This window comes from Diceros bicornis, chromosome 35 (genome assembly GCF_020826845.1).
Source record: "Diceros bicornis minor isolate mBicDic1 chromosome 35, mDicBic1.mat.cur, whole genome shotgun sequence".
Classification (NCBI taxonomy): domain Eukaryota; kingdom Metazoa; phylum Chordata; class Mammalia; order Perissodactyla; family Rhinocerotidae; genus Diceros; species Diceros bicornis.
This window is the reverse complement of record NC_080774.1, coordinates 2,469,916-2,497,147: the sequence shown is the minus strand read 5'-3', so window position 1 is coordinate 2,497,147 and position 27,232 is coordinate 2,469,916. Positions and strand designations below refer to the sequence as shown.

Genomic DNA, 27,232 nt, shown 5'->3' with positions numbered 1-27,232 from the left:
GGCGAGGGCTGGGGGCGGCCGTGTGGCCGGGGGCCGGGTGACGTGGTGTTGAGGACCCCGCGGGAGCTGTTGGAGCGGACGCGGGGGGAGGAGAGCTCAGTCGCGGTGGCTGGTGAGGTCCGTCGCCAGGAAGGAAACTGTGGGACACAGGTGATGAGGGAGCGAAGGCGGGAGTGGGGTGTGAGGGTGAGCCACGCGGGGAACTGGCAGCCGGGAGGGGCAGCCCTGTCTGCGAGCTACGTGGAGGGCCTGGCGTGAGGCTGGCCGCTCGGCCCCACTTCGCAGTGCGTCACGTGTGCGGACGCGAAGGAGCCCGGCACCAACACCTCACGTCTGTCGAGGGTCTCCCTCCTGCAGCTGAGACGCGAAGTCGTGTGTTGACAGAAGCCCCCCACTTCAGCCCTGCCGTCTGCCGCGGGCCCCGGTCCTCAGGCCGCACTTCAGTTTGTAAAGGCAGGAGCGATGCCTCAAGGAGCTGTGTGTTGAGATGTTAGAAAAAGATGTGGTTATTCCGGAGCTGCTTGTACACATTCAACAAGTCAGTTGAAAGGTAACATTGTAGAAACGGTCACGTGTAATTGTTACATTTGAGTATTGTCTTCACGTTTATTTCCTAGCAAGAAAAAAAAAATGACTGGACGAGCCAGAGCAAGAGCAAGAGGAAGGGCCCGTGGGCAGGAGACGGTGCAACACGTGGGGGCTGCCGTAGTGAGTGCTTTACCGTTTTCTAACTGTGGAAAATATCTTTGACAAACAAAAAACCCGTTGTTAAACCTGTATCAGCTTAGGTTGTCGAAAATAAGTTTAAAAACTGTGTCCTGTGGAGGAGATAGGAACTGAACGAGGAGGATCATATTCTATTCCCTGAGGATATTAGAATCTGGTTCTGGACTCTAATTGAAGAAATTTCTTTATAAGAATAAAATATTTGGTGGGACCGGCCCGGTGGCGCACGTGGTTAAGTGTGCACACTCTGCTGCAGTGGCCTGGGGTTGGCTGGTTGGGATCCCAGGGGCACGCCGAGGCACCTCTTGTCAGGCTGTGCTGTGGTGGCGTCCCATATAAAGTGGAAGAAGATGGGCACCGATGTTAGCCCAGGGCCAGTCTTCCTCAGCAAAAAAAGAGGAGGACTGGCAGATGTTAGCTCAGGGCCCATCTTCTTCACAAAAAAAAAAGAATAAAATATTTGATTACTAATTTAGATCAGTTTTGGTTGAATGCCTTAGACTTGTTTAAAACTCCTTATTTTTTCTGATATCTGTGACCTCTTGATGTAACAGGAATGCTGTTTATTTGCATATAACTGCAGAGTCAGCAACCTGGTTATGTTCAGCCTAGAGCTCAGCAGCCACCAGCAGAGGGGGAATTAGTTGGCCGTGGACGACAGAGAGGAACAGTAGGAGCAGCAGCCAAGTCACAAGGTGAAGGGAGAATAAAAAGACTGTGTGTGTGTGTAGTATGAGACATGAAATGGTAACCAGTGTACAAACTCTTTATAAATAACAAGGGGTCCCAGTGGGTCTTTAGAGTATAACAGAATTTCTCTCAAACTGTGCAGCCTGCTACTGAGTGGAGTGCCACAGGATTTCTTTTCTCCTTGGAAATGAAAAAGAGCATATCCTTGCCAGGGCCCCACATTAGCTATTACAAAGCAATTAAATTCCAAACTAATCATAAGTTCTCTTATTATGCATTAATAAACCACTTTAGAACATTCTCTTGGCATCTTTACTGATTTCATCAAAAGCTTCGTCAAAAACTTTAACATTTGAGGCTAGCCCGGTGGTGTGGTTAAGTTTGCATGCTCAACTTCAGCAGCCCGGAGTTCGGATCCCAGGCACGGACCTACACACTGCTCATCAAGCCATACTGAGGCAGCATCCCACATAGAAGAACTAGAAGGACATACAACTAGGATATACAACTATGTACTGGGGCTTTGGGGAGGGAAAAAAAGAACGAAGGGGAGCCTTTAAAAAAAAAAAAAACTAACATTTGTAACTTTGATTTATGAAGCACTTTTTCATGTGTTGTAGTGGTTCACCCTGTTTCTCAGATGCAAAATCTGTCAAAATTGACAGCCGGTAGAGTCAGAGTACCAGTTCTGATTCCAAAAGTTGTGTGTCTTCACTGCATTGTTGCAAAAGTGAATTATTTGGCTACTTTGTATAAGATTCTTCTACCGTTAATTAAATTTAGTTTTGGTATAGGAAAAAACAGACCCATCCACATGTGGGGAATTAATGTAATAATGTTGGCTTTTAAACTCTGGGGTGGGCATGGGAAATGGGCTATTCAATAAAATAGTGTTGAGGCAAATGGATAACCAGAAAACAAAGCTGGTTCCCTACTTTATTCCTTGCATTGAATTCCCATGTACTCCAAATACTTAGTCGTAACTAGTGAAATGCATAAACATTAGAAGAAAACATGGATGAATCTAAAGTAATCTTGAAGTGGTGTAACTTGAACTGTGACAAATACTGTCAATGTCAAAAGGCAGCCTGGAAACTTACTGAAATGATAGGAGAACTAATTTCTCTGATACACAGGGCATTCTAATAAATCCATGATATTAAGCTGGTGGGAAAGTGACAAAGGAAAGGAAAGGGCAGTGCACTGAGATGCAAAGGCTAATGAAAACGTTCAACTTCATCATTAAAGAAATTTAAATGAACATCTTTTACCTGTTTATTCTGCATTATTTTATTCTTTGCCAATGTTGGCAATTGTAAAACTGGCAGTTGTGCTCCGTGTCATGTAATTGTGCTAACTTGGATGGCATTTTGTAACGTGTAACAACTGTAATGGTGCCCTTTCATTAGCAGTTCCACTTACGGGAATGTATCCAGCAGACACTGGATAGGCACAACGTGATTGTGTAAGGATGTTAACTGCAACACTCAATACCCCAAAACTGGAGACCCCTAACCAATAAGAGTCAGGTAAAACTACCATACTTTACCAGTAGAGTGCCGTTCAACCATTTTCAAGAAAGGAGCAACCCACCTGCGTTATGTCAAATGAAAGCAAGTTGTAAAAGAGCATTATGTTTGCATTTTTAATAAGAACAAATGTATATTTCTCTGTAGAAAATTTTGAGGAAAAATGCATCAGTTGTTCATAGTGCTTCATTTGAAGAGTTAGGAGACAGAAGTTCTTGTATTTGTTACTATATATATGCTATTACGTGTTATTTTTCTGGTAGGAGGTGCTTTATTTTTTAAATTAACGTGCTTAATGAGAATGCATTTATGGGTGTTAATCTCTCTAAGTTGATAGGATTTTACCCAGTCCCTTCCTCCTCTAATCTTGATGCCTCAGTTCTTTTGAAACATATGATATTTGACATGTTCAGCTGTGTTCAGCATATACAGCAAAATTCCATTGAATTAAAACTTTGTACAAAAAGATGTGCTGGAGCTGTTTTAAAAACATTACGTTATTAATGCAGCCTTGACATGCAAATAAAATTGTGGGAAATACTTAAATCTAATTTTTTAAACATTCTCTGTATTGATCTTCACTAATTGTTTTTTCAGCAGTTAATCATGAATTTAGATTTAATTCTATGAAACTCAATTCCCCATCTGTAAAAAGGTAGTTACTTACCTTTATAGATAAGGATCATTGTAAGGATTAAATAATACTCGGAATAACAAATGCAAGGCCCTATTTTACCACTTTTCACTGCTTTTGTAAGTATTATATCTGAGAAGTGCTTGTCATAGTAAATGTTCAAATATCTGCTGTGTTTTAGAAATTAAAATGACAAGTTTAACAAGTTTATTGTTAATGAGACATTGTTTAGGACCTTGATTTTCATTCTCTAAAGGGGGTGTGCATACAGTGAAGGACTCCTAAATAGAATAGTAGCAAGATGTGATTTGTGGTTTTAATAAATCACTTTGTCAGCTGCACGGAAGGGGGAATTAGCAGGATTCCCAATTTTGTCCATTCTGAAATCTATCATCTTTATAGATTGACAGCTCATCAAGCTTTGGCTAAGTATAATAATAGCAGTAGTATATGTGGAGAGGGGAACAGACTTCATCAGTGTTTATATTCTGAAATTTGCAATCAGGTTTTTGCATCCAGAACTGAATTTTTTTAAGAAAAATTCAAAATTTTCAGGGAAAAATGAAAATCATCAAATCAAGCCCTTATGGCCCATTATTGCTGTAAGGTTGGATTCAGTATACCTGACTTGTCTTAGTACAGTTTATCACCCAAGGCCATGGATACTTAAACTGAAAGTCTTTGGGATAAAAAGTTCACGGAGAGACAAATATGAACAGTTACATATTTAAAGGACTTTTAAGTAAAGCCCCTGAATATCATGAGGTACAGCAAGCAACATATTGAGCAGCACCTTTAAAGTGCATTATAAATAATATTCTCGTTGAAAATTTATTACATGGCCGTGAAGTTTATTGTCAATTTTTCAGGTAAAGAAATTGAAGCTCATGTTAAAATAATTTGTTTCCAAGGTATATCAGGAACTGATATATTTTGTTTAAGCCACTGTTACTTCTCTAATGAAGTCCAAAAGTTGGCAGTTCTGGGCTAATTCTGGCGTTTGTGGTCAGAAGAGAACTAGGCTCTTTTGATTTTTTTGATTTTTTTCGTCCTGAGTCCATGACTTCCATCATTAAGGCTTATGTTTGGTTCAGAGTGTCTGTCTGAGCTCCCTCCTGCCATCACATCCAGATTCCAGGCAAGATTAGCAGAGCGAGGAACATGGAGAACATAAAAACCAGTTATCGACTCTCCTTCTAAAGCACTTTCCCAGAAGTTTCATCCAGTAATTTCTGCTTAAATCTCATGGGCCATCCTTACCTGCATATAAAGTGGAAATTCTAGTCTATTAGGTACATTACTCCCCAAATAAACTTTGTTATTCGTTAGTCAACTAATAGTCTCTACCACACAAGATAACATACTTGTCAACTGAAAGCTAGAATTTTAATACTTTACTACAAAGCCCATATTCATTCTTTGGCCTACATCATACTATCAATGTGAGATACTTATTTATATATTTTCTGCAAATTGAAGGCCTCCATAATTTAGGATATTATAACCACAGCTTTTGTAACTAAGCATGAACTGATAATCTATCCCAATAGGAGATGTGTATCATGGTCATGGGGTATGCATAGGCCCATCCCATGCATTCTGCTGGTTCCTAAGGGAATTAGGAAATCACATTTTAGGCTTAAATTTTCTAATTCAGGTTATACATTTAAACTGTATAAACTACCAATTGCTATGGCTGTAATTGCATCATAAAAATTGTGAAAAATACTAATAGTAGGGCTCTTAGGTTGTTCTCAGAATTATCGTACAGAAAAACAATTTCTCAGTCAACAAACATGCTCCTGGGTTCTTGAATCACAGTCAGGTCATCTTAATGTTTTAAAGGTATATTTGTCTTGTAAGGGAGCTGCTGAGTTTGCCTCGGGCAATGACAGGAAAGCCTTTATGGAAGAAGTTATAGCTGTGAAATTAGTCTCCTCTTTGGCCTGCAGATACCTAAAACCTTTTGACGGGATTGTTATTATCTGGAGCACCTCAGTAGTCTTTGGGTTTCATATAGTAGTACTTTGGGAATTAGTGTTGTCATTCTTTATTTCATGTTTCGTATTACTTAGGTGTATAATTTTTTTTTTTTTAAGAACTCCAGATATCTGCTGGATTTCAGGAGTTATCCTTAGCAGAGAGAGGAGGTCGTCGTAGAGACTTTCATGATCTTGGTGTGAATACAAGACAGAACCTGGACCATGTTAAAGAATCAAAAACAGGTGGGTTAATTATTAAGAATGCAGTTTCATGAGATTACTTTTCATGTACACAGCACAGTGAATTGAAGCATTTTATGTTACCTATTTATTTGTATGATGCGTTACTAGGAAGAAGAACCACATTTGGTCAAGGATCTTGCGTGGCTTTTCCATTTTCCTCTCTCTACCTTTTGGCTTTGATGAAATAGGTTATCTTTAGTTGTACTGGAACATTACACAGATCGCTTTTTCTCTTAAAACTTTTCATCATAAAGAGATTTGGTTGGTTCTGTTGTAAATTATTTAGTCTAAGGAGGATTTATTTCTAAATGTATGCTTTTAGGAATTTAGATAGGATAGTAGTCCCCAGAGTCAGATGTCTGAGAACTTGCATGTTGTCTGCTGCTCTGAGTCTTTTGTTTACAGAACTATGTCTACCTTGTCATGGTAGGAAAGATTTCAAGGAAAAATAAACTTGATATTTTGTTAATTGAATGTGACTTACTTTTACAGGTTCTTCAGGTATTGTAGTAAGGCTAAGCACTAACCATTTTCGATTGACATCCCGTCCCCAATGGGCCTTATATCAGTATCACATTGACTATAACCCATTGATGGAAGCCAGAAGACTCCGCTCAGCTCTTCTTTTTCAACATGAAGATTTAATTGGAAGGTGTCACGCTTTTGATGGAACAATATTATTTTTACCTAAAAGACTACAGCACAAGGTTATTTCAAATGCTGGGATGGGAAGAGGGAGATGGGGGCTTTCTACTTCAAATCAAAATGACCACGATCTAGTGTAGCTCTAGAGAAATCCCAGTGGTCTGCTATCTGATATAACTTCTAATAAACCCAAAGGGTGCTTTGATGTTATTTTTTTAATTTAAAACTTTTCTGTGCTTTTCATTGTTGCCTTATTAAACAGGCGTTATATGATTGGGCTTAGTTTTCTTTTAACAATTAAAAGTTTGGTTTTCCACCTTCTGGCTTCAGGTTACTGAAGTTTTTAGTCAGACTCGAAATGGAGAGCATGTGAGGATAACAATCACTTTAACAAATGAACTCCCACCTACATCACCAACTTGCTTGCAGTTCTATAATATTATTTTCAGGAGGTATGTTAGTATTTTTTTTAACACTAAGAAAAATTTAAAACACAAAAAAATTGAAAGACCCATACAGGGAATACCCGTACAGATTTTATAATGGTTTGTTAGGATCCTTGGGTTACTCTTAATGGTAATCATTTTAAGTTGTGGTGTACTGATATAAAACTCAATTATTTGCTGTAAGTAAGTGTTATGTCTTTAACTTCCCTATTTGTGTTGACATTAGATCTTTCGAAAACTATTTGAGCTGGTGCTAAAAACACACATACTTTTTAGAGCTTATCACTAACTTTATATTCCTTCCCCACTACAAGGGGTACCTACCTATTCAGGAAGCAGCACAGGGTTTAAGTCTATTCAGATTTACTTGTGCCGTCATAGAACACATATTGCATGCTCTGTAATTTACTTTCAGTGCAGATACTGTACTTTCCAAATTCACAGTTAGGAGACATGTTCTGCAAAGATTTTTTTCCCCTTGGGTGAGAAGCAATCTTGATAAGGCTGAAATTTGCATGAGAATAATGAGATATAATACTTGAATTTGTATTTTACCTTTTTAAGTTGGTCATAAGATATCTGTTACTGATGATATGACATTCATTTTGATGGATACTTGGTTTGAGTTAATGCTGTTGGTAGATTTATTGTTCTCTCAATAAGGTGTTGGCAAACTTTTTCTGCAGAGGACCAGACAGTAAACATTTTAGTTTTTGCAGGCTGTACGGTCTCTGTCTCAACCATTCAACTCTGCTTTTGGAGCACAAAAGCAGCCATAGATCATATAAGTGAAAAATCGTGGCTGTGTTCCAATAAAGCTTTATTGATGGACACTGAAATTTGAATTTCATATGATACATGCATCATTAATTAAATCTTTTGATTTTTTCCCGCAACTTTTAAAAAATGTGAAAAACCATCCTTGGCTCCTAGGCCATACAGAAAAACAGCAGGTAGGTTGGATTTGGCCTGGCCACGGGCCACAGTTTGCCAGCTGCTGCTCTAAACAACATGCCATGCTGATTGTAGTGTCAGAGATACTTATCAATATTCACTTCTCTATTCTGACCTTTGAATTTCTAGGCTTTTGAAGATCATGAATTTGCAACAAATTGGACGGAATTATTATAACCCAAGTGACCCAATTGATATTCCAAATCATAGGTTGGTATGAAGTGGAAAGTGTCTGTTCCTTAGGCTTAATGACAAACTTTGAAAGTGATGCTCTAATTTGAAATGATAAAATTTTCTGCTGTAGCTATTAATGGTACCCTTCAGGTTAAGTGAACATTTAACTTGGCTTGAATAATGGAGACATCCCAGAAAACTTGGATTGAAAAAAAAATCACATGCTATTCGTCTGTCACTGGGGAAGCGTAGAGGTGTCCAGCACTAAGTTTGTATTTGTTCTTAGGAAACAAAATTCATCAGCTAATGATTGCTTCAGAAGTTACTGTAGTGTATCAAGATTGCAGCTCAAGTGGTTTATTATAGGTTATTTTTAGGTTTGTTATAGTAATTGGAGATGCTTTCAATTAGATTGGCAACTTTTTAAAGTCTTAGGCCCATATGAAGTATAGTTTAATAAAGTTAGTATATTAATTTAAAATGAAACTTATAAAATTATTATTGTAAAATAACATTCATTGTTGAAGATCTTAAAAAGATAGGTCTTTATCTGGAACCATGTAAAACTTAGAAATAAGTAAATTTACTCAATCAAAAACTTTTGTAATGTAGACCCAGTTAATAAAGATGAAAAACACAACTTGATACATGCAAAACATGTTTGGGTATTCATAGAGGTTACTTCATGGCTTTCATTTTATTTGACAGGTTGGTGATTTGGCCTGGATTCACTACTTCTATTCTTCAGTATGAAAATAACATCATGCTTTGCACTGATGTCAGTCATAAAGTCCTTAGAAGTGAAACTGTTTTAGATTTCATATTCAACTTATATCATCAAACAGAAGAACATAACTTTCAAGAACAAGTTTCTAAGGAACTAATAGGTTTAATTGTTCTTACCAAGTAAGACTGCTTTTCAAAATGCAAAATAGTCATTTTGCAAGTCTTAAGATAGTGTGGCTTTCTAGTCCTGTAATGTTAGATAGTAGGGTTTAAAGTTGAGTGGTGGGAAGAGCACAAATTGAGGGAGGGATATTTGTAACCTTTCTTAAGAACACTTTTTGGGGAAATATACTCATCTGAAAAGGACAAATATCTAATGACTTTTATCCTTTTTAGTTTTAATTTTATTTTCTAATAGTAATTTAGCTGCTTCCCCATCTATCTAGCGTAGTCTTTTAAATTCTTTTCCCTTTCTCTTTCCGTAATATTGTATATTACTAAGCAATTTGAAATTTTCTTTTTTAGAGAGTACATACTGTCTGGTCTCTCTTAATATTTCTACACATTTTAAACAAATACCAATAAATCTCAACCATTCCGTAGGTATAACAATAAAACATACAGAGTAGATGATATTGACTGGGACCAGAATCCAAAGAGTACCTTTAAGAAAGCAGATGGTTCTGAAGTTAGCTTCTTAGAGTACTACCGGAAGGTAAGAAGTTCATGTTGATTTTATCTTTTTAATATGAAATATTTAGACATTAGGATATCTTCAGTAGAGTTTTCTAACACGTGTACGCTTGGAACAAGTTGCTTTTAAAGCTGTATATAAATGTTTATTAAGGCAGTCACAGCATAGTTAATTGTAGCTCATGAGATGAGAAGTGCCGTGTCCTCATTCTTTTTTTGCAGTAGAATTAAAGATTACATTTGAATTTAAGCATGTGGAGGACAAATAGGTAGCATACTAGGTGGTAAACAATAACAAGGTAACAGCTTACCATGCTGTCCCTTGTTCTGTAATCGACACTTTCTTTTAACTTTAGCTGAGGGTTGGGTGGGTGGGTGGTGAACATCTCTGAACCGGCAGCATCAGTGGTGCGAAATCAGCCAATGGGTTTAACTCTGAACTTTTGTTTTGCATATTGACAGAATTCGGACAGGCTTGTTTCCTGTAGACTAGAGCAGTCTGTTGGGTGATGTTCTGATACTAGTTTTATAAAGATGATTCTGGCTTTAGGTACAATCACGCAATTGAAAAAAACACCAGAGGCAAATAGTACCAAGAAAGAACAACTGTTGACTAGAAGAAAATAAAATGTTTATATAGAAATGCATACTAAGCTTGTTTTAGTGTTCAAAGACAAGCAGATCTGGCTTCTGAATCCTTAGACCGTCACATTCCACTTGATAGGCCCTGTTTAAAGTGCAGAATACGTGTCAGTTAAAATCTTAAAACTTGTAGAGCCAGCCCTGATGGTCTAGTGGTTCAAGTTTGGCGCTCTCACCGCTTTGGCGGCCCAAGTTCAGTTCCCCGTTATGGAACTACACTACTCATCTGTCAGTAGCCATGCTGTGGTGGTGGCTCACATAGAAGAACTAGAAGGACTTACAACCAGAATGTACAACTATGTACTGGGGCTTTGGGGAGGAAAAAAAAAAAAAAAAAGAGGAAGATTGGCAACAGATGTTAGCTCAGGGTGAATCTTTCCCAGCAAAAAAAAAGAAAATCTTAAAACTTGTCTTTGGAGTGCTAAAATTTCTCATTTTTTTCTACTTTCGGTAGATGATTTCATTTTTTTTTTAATTTTTTTTGTGAAGAAGATTAGCCCTCAGCTGACCTCTGTTGCCAGTCCTCCTCTTTTTGCTGAGGAAGATTGGCCCTGGGCTAACATCTGTGCCCATCTTCCTCTGCTTTAAATGGGATTCCACCAGAGCATGGCTTGACAAGCGATGCCTCCGTCCACGCCTAGGATCCGAACCTACGACCTCTGGGCCACTGAAGTAGAGCTCGTGAACTTAACCGCTACGCCACCAGGCTGGCCCTGAGTAGATTATTTTGTTTTTCTAAAAAGCTGGATAAGTGAATTGTTATATGTTTATATCTTGTGTCAGAAGTATACATCTGACTTTTGAAATGTCTTCTTGCTGGGTATCTATTATTGCCTGGTCTTCACTGCTGTGCAATGAAGGGAAGGTCACATGTCACTCTGGAGGCAAATAATTCTCTGATAAGTCCACTTAAGAGCTGATTTTATTCTGGGCAAAATGAAAACAGGCCAAGGGTCATCTCAGTTTGATTTCTCTACTGCTGTTTTCAGCCTCAACTCCTTGAGGACTTAAGGATGTAAACCAATCATGTTTAACCTAGATTCTTCTGGGTCTCGGAGGTTACTCTTGAGAAATGAGTATTAGCGTTTTCTGTGGTTTGTTTTAATAATCCCTACCAGGGATGGGAAGAGTTGGTATATATCAACAGCAAATATAAAGGAGACATCAGTTGAAAGTTTGATTTAAACCTGAAGCAAGCAAGGTCAGGGAAGATTCTCCCTTCCTCTGCCCAGTATTAAATCTTAGATGCCAGCTTATTCTTCTGTAAGTATTTTTTAAATGTTGACACACTTAAAGGTTCTGCCTCAGGCCCCCCATTACTATATATTTACTCACTAGGTGATCTCCAGTCTCGTCTATGCTAAGACTTCAGGTAGAATATGTTAATGATTCCTAAATTTCTAGCTCTAGCCTAGACATGGATAAGCCTACTTGTTCTAAATATTTGGACGTCCCAAGGACACCTTTCATGTGACCACCGCTGAGCATGTTAGATCCCCCAACCTGGCCACTATGCAGTGCTCTTGATCAATGCAGGGAATGTAACTTCCATGAAGTCAGGGATTTTGTAGTTTATATACCCCCCAATACCTAAGTAGGCACTCAGGTATTTGAGTAAATGAACAAATGAATAATGGATAATTCAAACCTCAGACCTCCATGCCTTGCTCCCTTACTTTGTACAGCTTAATTGTTTGTCAAATCGTATGACTCTACCTTGCTATCTGAAATACCTTCATCTTTCTTCTTTTTGAAGTGACTACCATCTTTTTTCTAGGCCCCATGTCTCTCACTCATTCAACTAGTGTCTTAGTTTTCATTTCTCCTGTCTTCTGATCCATTTTCGAACTCATACAAATCTGATGTTAGTCGTCTTCTACTGAACGTAATTAAGTGACTTCCTGTTGCTCCTATGTCTTAAGCTCATTGGTCTTTATCCAGTGAGACCCTGAATGATATAGCCCCTGCCTGCTTGTTTATCTTCATCTCATCACTCACCCTGGCCATCTTATCCAACCATAGGGCTCCCTCTTCCTGAAACACTCCGAATGCTTGACTTTTGCTCTTAGGCTTAGATCTCAGATTATTTCTTCAGGGAAGACTTCTCTCGCCACCAGGGATAACCAGGTGTCTTTGATAGATAAAGTTAATCAGAAGGGGATGGAGTTGAAATATTTGAAAGAAGGCGGCATTCCTAGGATTGCCTAGTAGAAATACAGTTTTAGTCATAAGTGATGGCTTGGATATATTAAAGATAATATCTCGGAAACAGATAAAGGCCTTTGGAAGGGAAGATCATGGTCAATCAGTTTTGAAAAGAAAAGGTTTGACAGTAATATTAATCAGAAGTGAACGTGCTAGTTTTTTTAGATGTAGAGGAAAATGTTAAAAGCATTGACAGGCTTTCGTTTAGGCTCTAAGAATACAGAAAGGGGGATCCAAAAGTTCTGTAATGAGGAACTGTGTATTTAAGGCCTTTTGGTGAAATAGGGTGAGAGTAGGAACACTTCTGAAATCACTACCACACCTCTACCTGTGTGTGCCGAAATAAATGATGTGTAAGGAGGATAACTGAACAGACTCCCAAGAAAGAAAATAGTGTGATAAAATAAGTAGTATGGATACATGGAACAGAGGTCAGATATGAGTGTTCTACTTGAAATTTTCTTGTCTGAAATAAGAAAATTAACTTTTTTCATAGATGATTAGTAAAGAATTCAATATATGACAAAGTCAAGGACAGGTTAGACTTCATGGTCTCTTAATTCATGAGGATAGGTGGCCAGGACCTTGTCATATGATAGGAGTAAGGGATGGGCAAGTACCTCTCAGTCTGTGGATGAGAGACTAAGACTAAGGAAATGGCCATGATGATACTACTCTCTTGTGTGCCTTATGGAGAGGTGTGATTTTTTTAATAAAAAGTTAGAGCTAAATTAACCAGGATGTTAAAAGATACTAGGATAGTATACAGGAGATGATAGGAAAGAGAGTCTTTAAGATGCAGGGCCAGAAGCTCTCATGAAGATACTGAGCAGAAGTCTGTAGAATTGCAGAGCTGAGCTGGTGGCCAGAGAGCCATCTCATACATTATATCATGAACATCAACGTTTTTTTTCTTTTTACAAGTTGTAAAAACTTCTCCTAGACAGTGATTGCATGTGGGGAATCTTAAGATGGGGGTTCTTAATATTACTAAATTGAAATTCAACTTATTCAAAGTGTGAACATTTTGTAAAAACTTTTCCTAATTAAAAATGTCCTGTAGCATGCAAACCCCTTCCCTTCCCCAATTTATTCTTATAGCGAGACTTCTTTCAGAAGCTAGTTCTTACTATAATACGAGTAGTTTTAGAGGAATTATGCTATGCAGACCAGGAATTATACAGACTACTATTTCTAAACCAAGAAATCAAAAATTGAAGTAAATAAAACTGTGACTAAAAGTCAAAAACTTAGAACCTTACTGTCCTTGACTAAGTTTTTAGGAAAAAAGATGAGGTACTCAGTAAAACATAAAAATCACAACCTGTTTTAATAGGATTAAAGACGCATTTTTTAAACTTTACTTGGAAACTGATACCAGCTTTGCTCTTGGCATCAATTCTTAATTAAAAAAATCAGAACGCTTGTCTATTGGCATGTTCCTAAAGGCGTTTACTAGTGATACCTTTCTTCTCCTGAATAGCAATATAATCAAGAAATCACTGACTTGAAACAACCAGTTTTGGTCAGTCAGCCTAAGAGAAGGAGAGGCCCTGGTGGCACTTTACCAGGACCTGCAATGCTCATTCCTGAGCTCTGCTATCTTACAGGTACTGTTGAATTTTGTTTAGTGAAATGAAACCACTGGATTATTTTCCCGTTCTTTTCTAGAAGCCATTAAATGTTCTGTTACTCTCCCCCCACCCACCCATTCCCCCTATAAAGCCCTTAAAGCTGCTTTGTCTCCTTGAAATTCTCTTTCACTTATCCCCACCCTACACTCCATATGTTTAGACGTGATTCTTGTTTCTTTAACCGTACACCTCTAAATGTTTTACTTAAAGGTCTAACTGATAAAATGCGTAATGATTTTAATGTGATGAAAGATTTGGCTGTTCATACAAGACTAACTCCAGAACAAAGGCAACGTGAAGTAGGAAGACTCATTGATTATATTCATAAGTAAGTCATCTGCATTTCACTGGGGTATGGTTTCAATTTTTTAATTATTTTGTGTGGGTTTCAGGGAGCGGCTCCTTTGGGGGAAGTGACAGAAAGTAATTTTGTTTTCCTTTTGTATTTGCAGTATTTGGGATGGGTTTATTCTTCATGTTTCTAAGTGAGGCTACTATTTGTCAGAGAATAACAGTTAAATTTTGTAGCCCATGGCCTTTCTGATTCTTCTATTAGAAAAAGGTAATAGAAAAGTGAAATGTTTTTGGACATATCTATTTTCTCTCTTTCTTGTAACTTCAGGGGGTTTACTTTGAGGAGGAGATAGTGTGGGCATTAGAATTTTAAGTTAAAGGATATCGTAAAGGGAAACGTAGATGTGATGAGAGAAAAATAGGTTGTCCTTTGTTTCCTCACATTCTCGCTAGGATTTCAGTCCTGAGAGAAATATTGTAATTTATTGTAGGTTGAGATGAATCTCTGTTTGCCTCTGTCTTTTCGTTTTTGCTGTGTTTCCTTAAATTTAATTGTATGTAAATATGTTAAATTCACAGAGATGATAATGTTCAGAGGGAGCTTCGAGACTGGGGTTTGAGCTTTGACTCCAACTTACTGTCCTTCTCAGGAAGAATTTTGCAAGCAGAAAAGATTCACCAAGGTGGAAAAACAGTAAGGCAGTTCTTCAAGTTGTCAGTCAAGTCAGATTCACAATAAAGCAAGCAGGAATAACCTGGTCACATGCCAGTATAGCTCTGTCCTCACCTCTCTCTTCTCCCCCTAGTGTACCTCCACTCTCTGTCCGCTAATGTCAGCAAAAGAGAAGGAAATGTGGAAGCACTAGAGGGTATGAAGCTTGTAGCTTGGTCCTCAAAATAATCTGTGAGACTTAGCTAAAAGGTGGCTTAATTTTTTTTTTTTAATAACCTGAGTTACTTACATTTAAGGTATAGAAGAATTCTGTGCATCCAATTGGGTTGATATTTTGTCTGCCACAAAAGTGATATTTTACATGGAAAATTCCTGATTTATTTGGCTTCATTTTTTCGTGGACCATATGTTTGAGGGATATGTATTAAATATTGTGATACCTTTTATATTTTATTTTCAGGAAAGGAAAGCAAGTATTCTAAAAATATTTTTCCTATAATTGAGGCACTGTAAGTGCCAGAAATTTAAAGATCCTTTCATAGAAAACTATGCCCTTCTGCCTTCTAAATGTTGTATGAATAACAACCTAATCCTGTAGCTTAATATTTTAGTTGCAGTTGTTTTTATTATCTCTTGTAGAAATAATAAAAATCCCTGTAGAAATGTTGTTGGGGAGTAGGGCTAGGACATGTAGAAAGCAGTGGGTTCTTTCCTCTGATAAATATCTTTGAGTTTGTTAGCTTTCTGCCTTGCTGACAGATGTTTTTGCAGCTTGCTTTTAGTATCTGACACCTCAGTCAAGTTGCTTAACTTTCAAAGCCTAATTTATTATATCTTTATCATGAGGTAAGTAACACCTATTGTTGTAAGATTTTAGGAAAGATTAAGGAGAATGCAGCTAAAGCACTTGGGAGAGTGCGTGGTGTGAGTAGGCACTTGAGTGGCAGCTGTTTATCTGAATATGCTTTGAATAAAGTTGCCATCATCCTTTGGATACGTTTTATATCTTTTTTCCTACATTGAGGGCATTTTGTCTGTCACTATAGTCCAAATTTAAGAGTAGTACTCTAAGGCACAGATTATGCCATGATAGAATTATTGAAGACTTTTTGGCTTTATCACTGGGAATTTACAATGGAATTTACAGTGTCTCTGAACTTTCTTCTAGTTTGATTACAATCCACAATTTGCAGATTGGTCAAAAGAAACAAGAGGTGCACCGTTAATTAGTGTTAAGCCACTAGATAACTGGCTGTTGATCTATACTCGAAGAAATTATGAAGCAGCCAATTCTTTGATACAAAATCTATTTAAAGTTACACCAGCCATGGGCATACAAATGAAAAAAGCAATAATGTAAGTTTATCAAGTCATTTCTACTCTGAAAATTGATTAGTAGTCATTTGGAGGGCATGGGGACTCAAAAGTGATAAAACTATTAAAAACATAACTAGATTATCTTAGTTTAAAGATCTGATTTAGTTCCCTATAATGTAGATAAACAAACATATTTTAGTAACTCAGAATGGGTGGGAGAACCAGCAGGACTGTTTCTCAAACTATTGCTGTATGTGTTGGAAACAACATTTTGCCTAAAGGGCTACTCTTGGTGTTTTATTTCAAGTGTGTCATATGTTATAATCTATAGGAACTTTTTTATGCATGGTACATTTTTCATTACTTTTTCTGAAGGTTGGATTACATGTTTCCATTTTAGGATTGAAGTGGATGATAGAACTGAAGCCTATTTAAGAGTCTTACAGCAAAAGGTTACATCAGATACCCAGATAGTAAGTAGCTAATTGATACATAGGTGATTGTCCTGGGATGAGTTATTTTATTTTATTTTAATTCTTTTGGTGAGGAAGACTAGCCCTGAGCTAACATCTGTTGCCAATCCTCCTCTTTTTGCTGAGGAAGATTGGCCCTGGGCTAACATCCGTGCCCATCTTCCTCTACTTTATATGTGGGATGCCTGCCACAGCATGGCTTGATAAGCCATGCGTGGGTCCATGCCCAGGATCCAAACCTGTGAACCCCAGGGCCGTCGAAGCAGAGCATGCGAATTTAACCACCACGCCACCAGGCCGGACCCTGGGAATGAGTTATTTTAATGTGGCATTTGCAAATCTTAGAACTTGAGTTCATTTTCCAAATGTTATAGTTAGGTTCCCAAACTGGCCACAAAATCTGTATTTTACCTTCATAAGGTAGCTGAATTAATGCTGACTTTAGTTCTGTGCCTAGGAGCTTGTTATTGTACATTGCCAATGGTGAGGAAGGGATAGAGGAAAAACAAAGCTACCTTAAATTTATTTGGACTGAAAGGCTTTAATTATTCTAGGAAATTTGGGAAAAAACAAAGGCACAACAGTAAAAATCAGTATTTAGTTCAGCACACAAGGAAGTATAATTAATGAGGTGGCAAAGACAAATTTAACAATAAACAACATATCTATGGTGCTTTAAACCTAAGGAACTGACTTCATCTAATCTGTTCCTTTTTTTAGCCCTTAATCTCATACTTAAATGCCATAGATCAGATTATTATTATGTTGTCTGGAATAATGGAGACACCAATGATGGGAAAATGATTTTGTTGGAGGCTATAGAAAAGAAAGATAAGAATCTAGAACTGTAAATTGGAGAATACAAGCAATGAGTTAAAGAGCTGACTTCAGCTCTAAAGCTTAAACTTAGATCCGCAGAATTTGGGCAGGGGTTGGTTGGTTTGTTTATTTTCCAGTTTTATTAAGATATAATTGACATATAACATTATAAGTTTAAAATGTACAGTGCGATGATTTGATACGTGTGTATATTGTGACATGATTACCACAACAGGGTTGGTTAACTAAACCTCCATCACCTCACATAATCACAAATTTTTGTGTGGTGAGAACATTTAAGATCCACTCTCAGCAATTTTCAAGTATATAATACAGTATTGCTAACTATGGTCACCATGCTGTACATTAGATTCCCAGAACTTACTTATCTTATACCTGGAAGTTTGTACCATTCGACTAACATTTTCCCATTTCAGGCAGGGGTATATTTAGATCAGGCACTCCATTTTGTCCCCTAAATTGTCCATGCTCTTAGGAAATTTCATAGTTTGATCAGATACTCAAGCCTGAGCTTCAAAAGTTTAAAAGCCGTGGGCCTGCCCTGTGGCTTAGTGGTTAAGTGTGTGCGCTCCGCTGCTGGCGGCCTGGGTTCGGATCCTGGGCGCGCACCGACGCACTGCTTCTCCGGCCATGCTGAGGCTGCGTCCCACATACAGCAACTAAAAGGATGTGCAGCTATGACATACAACTATCTACTGGGGCTTTGGGGGGGAAAATAATAAATAAATAAAATCTTAAAAAAAAAAAAAAGTTTAAAAGCCGTGATCCTAGGTGGATCATGAGTAGATAAAAACTGTGAGCATTTAAAATAATATTTTTTTGCCCTGCCCTCTTCCTTATCTCTGAATTTATTCCAAGTTGGTAATAGAGCATATTTAACTGAGTTCTCAGGTTTTGATGGTATTCAGTTTTGTTGTTTGCTTAACGTGATTTCTTCCCTTTATTAGCATCTATCACTTAGTTGAATGTAATGAGCAGTATCTAAAAGTTAATGTCATACTTTTTAGCTATATGGAAAAGATGAATAGGAAAATAAATGATTATGTGTTTGGCTTTTATACCCCACAAATAGGTTTGGTTTCCTGTCTTCTTCCTTGAACTTAAACATCAGTTTCCTAATTCTTTGTAATGAGGACATTTTGTTGGTTTTTAGGTTGTTTGTCTGTTGTCAAGTAATCGGAAGGACAAATATGATGCTATTAAAAAATACTTATGTACAGATTGCCCTACTCCAAGTCAGTGTGTGGTGGCTCGAACCTTAGGCAAACAACAGACTATCATGGCCATTGCCACAAAGATCGCCCTACAGATGAACTGCAAGATGGGAGGAGAGCTTTGGAGGGTTGATATGCCTGTAAGTTTGACTTAATTGGAAGATAAAATTTTTAATTGTTATTTAAGAGAAATGGATTTACTTTTTAAATACTGTCGGTATTCTGTTGTATTTAAAATTACAATATTTTTATTAAAGCTGAAGCTAGCGATGATAGTTGGCATTGATTGTTACCATGATACCACAGCTGGACGGAGGTCAATTGCAGGATTTGTTGCAAGCATCAATGAAGGGATGACCCGGTGAGTGCGATTTCACACCTGTAGATGAACTGTTAGACAAAAAAAGGACATGAATCCAGGGCCTGGTATCTAGGAGGTCTGTGAGGTATAGCAGTTGCATTAATTTTTTGTTTTTAACCTACTGATTTCTCTTACATTATATCCAGCAAAAAAGTTAGGAAAGAAAAATAATTATGGCTACCCTATCTTTTTTTGTGTGTGTGTGTGAGGAGATCAGCCCTGTGGTAACATTTGCCAATCCTCCTCTTTTTTTGCTGAGGAAGACTGGCCCTGGGCTAACATCTGTGCCCACCTTCCTCCACTTTATATGGGACGCTGCCACAGCATGGCTTGCCAAGCAGTGCATTGGTGCACACCTGGGATCCGAACCGGCGAACCCCAGGCTGCCGCAGCAGAGCGCACGCACTTAACTGCTTGTGCCACGGGGCTGGCCCCCTACCCCACCATTTTTAACTTTATTCACTGGCCCTTAATTTGTAATAGTCAAACTGCATTTTAGGCTATTTTATTATTATTTATATTTGGGGGGAGGGTAAATCTCATTAAATGTGACCATCTCTAAAAACTTGATTGCTTAATCATTTTTACTGACCATTGGAATGTAATTTCAAGTTTTCACATTGACTTTATTTTGGAAGAACCACTTGAGTTTACCCAGTTACTTGTATTTCAACATAGTGAAATTATTTTCCAGTGCTTTCCTTAGAACTAAGAGAATTGCCTAGAGTAGGAAGGAATGAAAATTGAAGGTATATCGATGTATTAGCATTACTGATGGATATATTTCAAGGTCTTTTATCTTTGGAGAAGAGTGAAATCTATAAGAAATGTTTTCTCACGAGTATAGTAGTATGAGTGTGCTTCCACGTGTGTTGAGGTGTAAACCTAGGAGGCATCTCTGGGTATTATGGTTTAAATTTTATTTTCAGGAATGGAATTATAGTATTGATTTATAATAAAAGAAAACTATGTGACGTCTATGAGGGATTTATTGTATCTTGTTACTTCTGAGATTTCATAAAGTTTTTGGAGATGTTAGCAGATACCTTTAAAGGAAGTTAAAGATCACAGATTCCTAAGAGCAAAATAAACACCATAGAATAATTCAAAAAGGGAAAACTTCTAGACAGTGGAGTTCTCATCTTGGTCATGGTTTTTCTCTGAATAGCTGGTTCTCCCGCTGTGTATTTCAAGATAGAGGACAAGAGCTAGTAGACGGGCTCAAAGTTTGCTTGCAAGGTGAGTCTCCTGTGGTGTTTTCATTCTGTCTCTGAACTGGGGTCTTCAAGAAATTATCCTGAGAGCTATGTTATGGAAAAATGTGCCCAGAATCTGATAGAAACACACCATTTTTGTTCTGTGTTAATTTATTTAAAACTTTTCTGGCTTTCTTTCAGCTGCTCTGAGGGCTTGGAATAGCTGCAATGAATACATGCCTAGTCGAATTATTGTGTATCGGGATGGTGTAGGAGACGGTCAGCTTAAAACATTGGTTAACTATGAAGTACCACAGTTTTTGGATTGCCTAAAATCTGTTGGTAGAGGTTACAAGTAAGCATGCAAATTGTAAAGTATTTTTTGTTTATAAAATCACACCTTTTTATCTTTGAAATTAGTGTCACAAGATGAGAAGGTAAGTAAGAACCTAACCTGATAGGTGCAGTAGGGCTTGAAATAATGGGGCGTGGGGGTGGGAATTTCTCCTGGAGATTTTTCATGGAGAAGGAGAGTCTGGAAATGGAGAGTGGTAATGTAGTGTATCCATTCCTTCAAGGAATGACACATTGAGACACCTTTACCAATCATCTGCCTGCTTTCTTTCTCACCTAAAGCCTTCAAGTGTAGGGATCTGATTATTCCACTACATCTGTAGGCATCCACAGAATTGGTTATTGGAATAAATATTCCAAGTAGTCTTAACTTACTCTTTTTTTTTTGGTTTGTTTTTGGTTTTTTTCGTGGGGAAGATTAGCCCTGAGCTAACATCTCTTGCCAATCCTCCTCTTTTTTTGCTGAGAAAGATTGGCCCTGGGCTAACATCCATGCCCATCTTCCTCTACTTTGTATGTGGGATGCCTGCCACAGCATGGCTTAAGTGGTGCATAGGTCCGTGCCCAGGATTTGAACCTGCAAACCCCAGGCCGCCGAAGCAGAGCGTGCAAACTTAACCACTATGCCACTGGGCCAGCCCCTTAACTTACTCTTTCTTAGCCTCATTGTATGGTGAATACTTGTTTAATTTCTTTGTGAACTCGATTGGACTTGTACTTGATCAGTAAGATGATTGGCACTTGTTTGGTCTCCTAGGAGGAATGGTTTTACTTCCTCCTTTTAGATGATACGCAGAACCAAGGGTAGTGCTGAATACTACATTTGTCCTCTTTTGAAACCCACACTCGTTTTTGCCTTCCTCTGCTCTCCTAGAGACATTTTTGACCATGCCATTTGGCAGTAAATTGTATACTATCTTAAGATATCTGTTTTAATAAGTTGCATTGTTTAACTTTTGGTCTTTATCAGATTGTGAGCAAGTTGAGATAAAGTACGATTGTACTAACAGCTTAGTGCATAATATATTAAAGATCTGTGGATTTGATTTTTCAGGATACTTAGAAAATCTGGGAGGCTTGTTCGTGTGTGTGTGCGTATGCATATTTAAACACTGATTATTTTTATGAGACCTTTTCAGCCAGCATTTGGTATCATTATAGAAATGAGAGATACTGAAAGCCATTGACTATAACTGGGCTCAGTGTGATGTATGTGGCCCATGGCTGAGTAGTTAAGAGCTTGTTTCTTATTTCTAGCTAAATTGGAGGGTACTTCCAAGTCATCTTTAGCCAGATTCTAAAAGACTCCTTCTAAGTATTGATTCTACACGTTTCTTAAAATGAGATTATTATGCCAGTAAGTTCTCAGAGCAAGTCAGGGATGTTCATCTCTTTTGAAGTAATTGTGTTGCAGATTAAAATGGTGATAACCATTTGTTAATATTTTGGAAATGAAGGTTAATATTCTTTCCTATCCCCTTAAAATTTGTATTTTATCACTAAAATAATGGTATTTTATTTTATTTTGTTTTTTAAAGTTTTATAAGCTTTATTTTATATTTTTCTCTGATTTAGGTTTTCTCTTTGGGGAGGTGTGATGTTGTGGTAGGGCGTAGAGGAAGGTCTAAAATGGACTGCTCCTGAGTCTTTTATTTTTTTTATTGTTTATTACTTTAGCAATCAGCATTTTCTAGTCTTCATTGCCTTTTTCTCATATGTAGAGAGAGAGAAATTTTCAAGAAGTGGAGAGTGGAGGTAAAAGTGCAAGTTGATCTTCTTTGCTTGAGCTGACTATTTGGGATACTGGGAATAAACACTGTTGGCCATGCTGGGGCCTGCATCTCTTTGAGTCTTTGAGCCCTTTGGGTTTGGTTCCCAGGAGGACTGGTAGAGATAGCTCTCAAAGAGGAGATTCTAGCCCTAGTGAGTGAGTATCTGTGAGTAGGGTCCTCCTCAGTGTGCGGTGTTGAGCTTGGGGAGGCTGGGGGGGCTTGCCTGCCTGGCTCTACAGCTCATAGGATATACTGTTGCAGGGAAAGAGAATTTAAATTGATTGCTTGGACTAATGTGTAACAAACTATTGGATAAAATAGATTTCACATCTTCAATTGTGCTGTTATTGATGACTGCAGAGATTAGTGATCACGAGCAATATGTCTTAAAATCAGAGTTGGGTTAATTCCAGCTTTGCCTCCATCTGTGAAACAGGCCGCAACTAACCAAGATTGTTGAAAGGAATAAATGAGAATGTTTAGTGTACTTCACACAGTGCCCAATAAGCACTCAATAAATGGTAAATAATTTGTGTAGAAAAGAGCTTAAAATTGCATATAAAAGTAAAATAGTATCAAGAATTATTCCTCACTTTGAAGAAATGCAAAGTTTGAACTTAAATATTTGTAGTTATCCTTAGAACTACAATATTTGTTTTTTACTTGAGGTGTTGGTGTTAAGTTTTTGTAAAGATGCATCGTGGGTTAGCTCATTTAGGATGTTTGATATAAGAAGAAATCAAAAAGTCACTTTGCGTACTTGTGACTTGTCTTTCTGTCACTGCATTTGCTAAATTGTTTCTTGTGATGTCACAGGACTAAAATCCACTGTCTTGGTGCCTGAGTCTGTGGCTTTGTTTTATCCAGAGCTGTTGTAGCTGGACAGCAATAGATCTACATGGGTAGATGGTGATATTTCTAAAAATTTCCTGTTTATTTAAGTAAAATCACCTTCCTGTCCCTTCTGTACCTGGCTACTACTACCATGAAGGGGAGCACAGTTAGGATTATCATTGAACAGAAATTCCCAATTTGGGGTCTTTCTGACCATTTATCCAGAGAGTATACCCTGACCCACCTACAGCAGTCAAACATTACCAGGTCCATACTACATGTAAAGCCCTCTGCTTCCCAATGTTTGGAGTAAAGTGTATTTGTACTCAAGGAACTAATGTTCTATTTGGAGAAAGGGCACAGGAAAAATTGAGGCACTGATAATCGTAATATTTATCAAGTGCTTTCCATTTTGTCATTTCATTTATTCCCAAATGGATGTGTGCATTCAAGAGTGACTGTTTCAAACAATGGATTTGAAATGAACCTTTAAGAGATGGATAGAAAAGAGTATGCAGGATATTCAAGCCGACTACATACATACTGCCAGTTAAAGGGCTGCTCTCCGCGTCAAAAGGCATGTGAGAGGGACAGTGGGTCCAATCTGATACAGAGCTAGAAGTTCACCAGGTTCCAGAAGGGGGTTAGTCTTGACATAGGAAAGCCGACTGAAGAATTGAATTGGGGAGGGAAAGGATAAAAGAGGGAGAATGCTGGTGTCGATGTGTGGTAGGCTGAGGAGTGATTGAGCCACGAGAGAAAGACAGAGATCCCTGACACATTGTGAACCAGTAATTTTGAAAAGCAGTAAGTTAGACTTTGAGACTACTGAAAGATTTTAGAGTTAATATCTTATTTTCCACATAGTAGAAAATGCCCACTGAAGAGTGTTTCAAATTGTGAACTTTGAAGACACGCTGGATTTAATGTTTAGCGTGATAGGTATGTAATATGCTTGGTCTATCGATGAAACATCTACGTGACCTTGTGTTACAGGACATACATATATGCCATTTTGTTTTCTACCCACAATTTGTTCCTGATCCTTACTCCAGGTTCTTACAAGTTGTGGCATCTTAGTTCACAACTTGGATAGATAATATGCCCCAAGAGGGATATGTGTTTCTTTTAAATGGAGTATATGAATGTCTGAATGATTCATTGCTCTGAAAATAAACGTTCATCATCATCTTTAAGCCCAAGACTGACGGTAATTGTGGTGAAGAAACGAGTGAATACCAGATTTTTTGCTCAGTCTGGAGGAAGGCTTCAAAATCCACCTCCTGGAACAGTTATTGACGTGGAGGTTACCAGACCAGAATGGTAAGTTCTGTATGACTAGATGAAGATTGTTTTTTGTTTTGTTTTTTTGAGCATGGCCTCTATACTTGATCAACTTTAACACATTTACTTTTTAGTTCTCATGCTATATTTATTATAAATACTTAAGTCTTCAATTAGTTTGATCTAATATTATTACTAAAGCCCATGATTTATTAACTTAGTGTCTGAAATGATGAACAGAGGTTTCTGTGTGCAGTTTTTCTTCGGAGGAAGAGGGTTATTGTCTGTGGCATCCATTATACATACAGAGGTTAAGAGCTGCTGCTGTAGATTGCTTTTGCTTTTTTTTTTTTTTTTTTTTTACATCTGTAACCTCATCCACAGATTCTTGTTTTCTCATCAGAATTTTTAGCTCTGTAATGCACATAGTTATTCAAAGACCAAAAAGTTTCATCTGAAAGACAGTTACAGATGAGAGAAGTAGCTTCTGAGTAAACAAAGTTTTTTATGTAACCTGGGACTACGCTGTGCCATACAAAAATCAGAAAGCCAGTTAGAACATTCCAGGGCATACTGGGCACATGGCAATCTTAGCACACAGGGTTCATCTGTAAAGTCATGAAACTTAGTTCTCAAAAACGTTTTGTCAGGGTAGATGTACAGTGTGGTAAGTCATGTTCATAACAGCAACTCATTGGTCAATTGAAATTAATGCCCTCCTCATGAAAGTGAATAGTTAGGACGATTTCAGTTTTTATATGTAAACGTTTTGGAGCCTTTTTAAAAAAGGCAACTTTAATCAGGATAAAGGGTTGGCCTATGTGCAGAGTTTGTGGAACACTTGTATGAACCTTGGGTAAATGAGGCATTACTGTACTAACTTTATGTAGACAAATGATAATAGAACACAAATTTTCATTCTTTTTAATCAGTTCTGTGACAGTGGATAGAAATTTTTATTTCAAGAAGCATTATCTTGGATTTGTCTTTTTCTCAGACAGATGTTAGTTATGGCAGCTCTTCAGAAGGATGCTAACCTATTAGGGGAAAGTCAGCTGAAGACGACAAAATGGCTAAGATGATAACTTAGCAAATTCATTTCCTGCAGGGTTCTCCAACCATTCAGAATGACCTCTTGATACTTTCTAACATTACTGGTACTCTGATAACCAAAGCTCAGGAGTAACATTGACCTGAAGACAAGTGATTTAAACAAACTGCATAAAATCCAAGTTGAATTATGGAGTATGAAAAAGTTTATTACTTTTTATCAGGTGCTATTCAAATACTTGGAGAAGTCCTCCTTTAATGAATACCAGAATCATTTTTAGTTGCCAGCACTTTGGGAATGTGCTTAAATTGGGAGCTAAGGTTTTGATTCTGGCTCTCTCGTCATTTCTCTGTTCTTTGGGCAAGTAATTTAACATTTCTGAAACCCTCATTCTTCTAAAAAAACTGTAATCTGTTGTAGATCAATTCTGATTTTATAATTTCTCTAGTTTCAGTGGACATAATAAGTTGCAAAGTTAATTTCGTTTTATCTTTATCAGGTTAAATTACAATATCTCTGGCTTGATGCTTTATTGGTACCAAGAAAATGAAAAAAAAACTGATGTTATTTCTTTATATTTGCACTACTTGGTTTTTGTTTTACCATTTGGGTCCTATACTAGTTCTGTTTATATTCTTGCATTTTCTCTATTCCTCTTAAAGATTTGCTTTAAATCCTTAATGATTACAATTAGTTAAGTAGGTCTTTGTGAAATAACCCTGGGAACAGCAAGAGGGGGAGGTTCTGTGGTAAAAGCATGTTTTGGGAATGACAGTACATGAAGCTAGACCTCCTCCAGTTCCCCCACTGTTGCTGCCTTCCAGAGCCTCTGTTACTGCTCAGTCATCTCCCTCAGATGGAGTGGTGGAAACAATGAACTAAGTGTACACCATTGTAATTAGCAGCCATGTCAAATGGTTGTTAATGCCCTGAGGCATCATGACAAATGTTTAAAATATAAATGATAGTAGTGTCTAAAACATCTTTCACTCATAAGTGTTCCAAAATATTTCATGAATAACAAGTTCCTGGACTACAAGGAAGCACATTATGTCTTGAAGAGATTACATTACAGGATTACATACAGGATCTTTTCACTCTAAGAAACTGTAATCATCTTAATTTTAGCTTTCAAAAAGATATGCCTTACATACATATGGTTTTTTCTTTTGTAATTCCAGGTATGATTTTTTTATTGTGAGCCAGGCTGTGAGAAGTGGTAGTGTTTCTCCCACACATTATAATGTCATCTATGACAGCAGTGGCCTGAAGCCAGACCACATTCAGAGGTTAACTTACAAGCTATGTCATATCTATTATAACTGGCCAGTAAGTATTTTTATCTATTGATATTTCTTCACATCATTGAGATTCACTTTTCAAAATGGAATTGCTATGTTTTCAAAGGCTTGTTAATACTGAGATTTACAATCTAGAGAAGCTAGATTTAGAGTAATAGAACCTTTTTTTTCTTCAAAGGGTGTCATTCGCGTTCCTGCTCCTTGCCAGTATGCCCACAAACTGGCTTTCCTTGTTGGCCAGAGTATTCACAGAGAACCAAATCTGTCACTGTCAAATCGTCTTTACTACCTCTAACCTACAGAAGAGGACAAGATGTAGCTATTTTTTCTTTTTGAAATTATAAC

At 37.6% G+C, this 27,232-nt stretch overlaps 1 protein-coding gene across 1 annotated transcript; it reads left to right on the top strand.

The window, feature by feature from the left end:
- The first annotated feature begins 630 nt into the window (after positions 1-630).
- PIWIL1 (piwi like RNA-mediated gene silencing 1) lies at positions 631-27,232 on the top strand. The gene is made up of 20 exons (XM_058532264.1): positions 631-708; positions 1,310-1,421; positions 5,679-5,804; positions 6,297-6,511; positions 6,780-6,901; positions 7,979-8,059; positions 8,732-8,929; positions 9,353-9,464; positions 13,773-13,899; positions 14,134-14,251; positions 14,797-14,911; positions 16,059-16,246; positions 16,608-16,680; positions 18,674-18,874; positions 18,992-19,095; positions 20,264-20,334; positions 20,493-20,646; positions 24,449-24,574; positions 26,768-26,915; positions 27,066-27,232. The coding sequence occupies exons 1-20, from the start codon at positions 631-633 to the stop codon at positions 27,180-27,182; spliced, it is 2,586 nt and encodes an 861-aa protein (XP_058388247.1). The 3' UTR covers positions 27,183-27,232.

Coding starts and splice junctions, on each gene's coding strand:
- PIWIL1 (XM_058532264.1), top strand. CDS start 631: ATGACTGGACGAGCCAGAGCAAGAGCAAGAGGAAGGGCCCGTGGGCAG. Junction 6,902..7,978: donor TATAATATTATTTTCAGGAG/GTATGTTAGTAT, acceptor TTGAATTTCTAG/GCTTTTGAAGATCATGAATT. Junction 24,575..26,767: donor GAGGTTACCAGACCAGAATG/GTAAGTTCTGTA, acceptor TTGTAATTCCAG/GTATGATTTTTTTATTGTGA.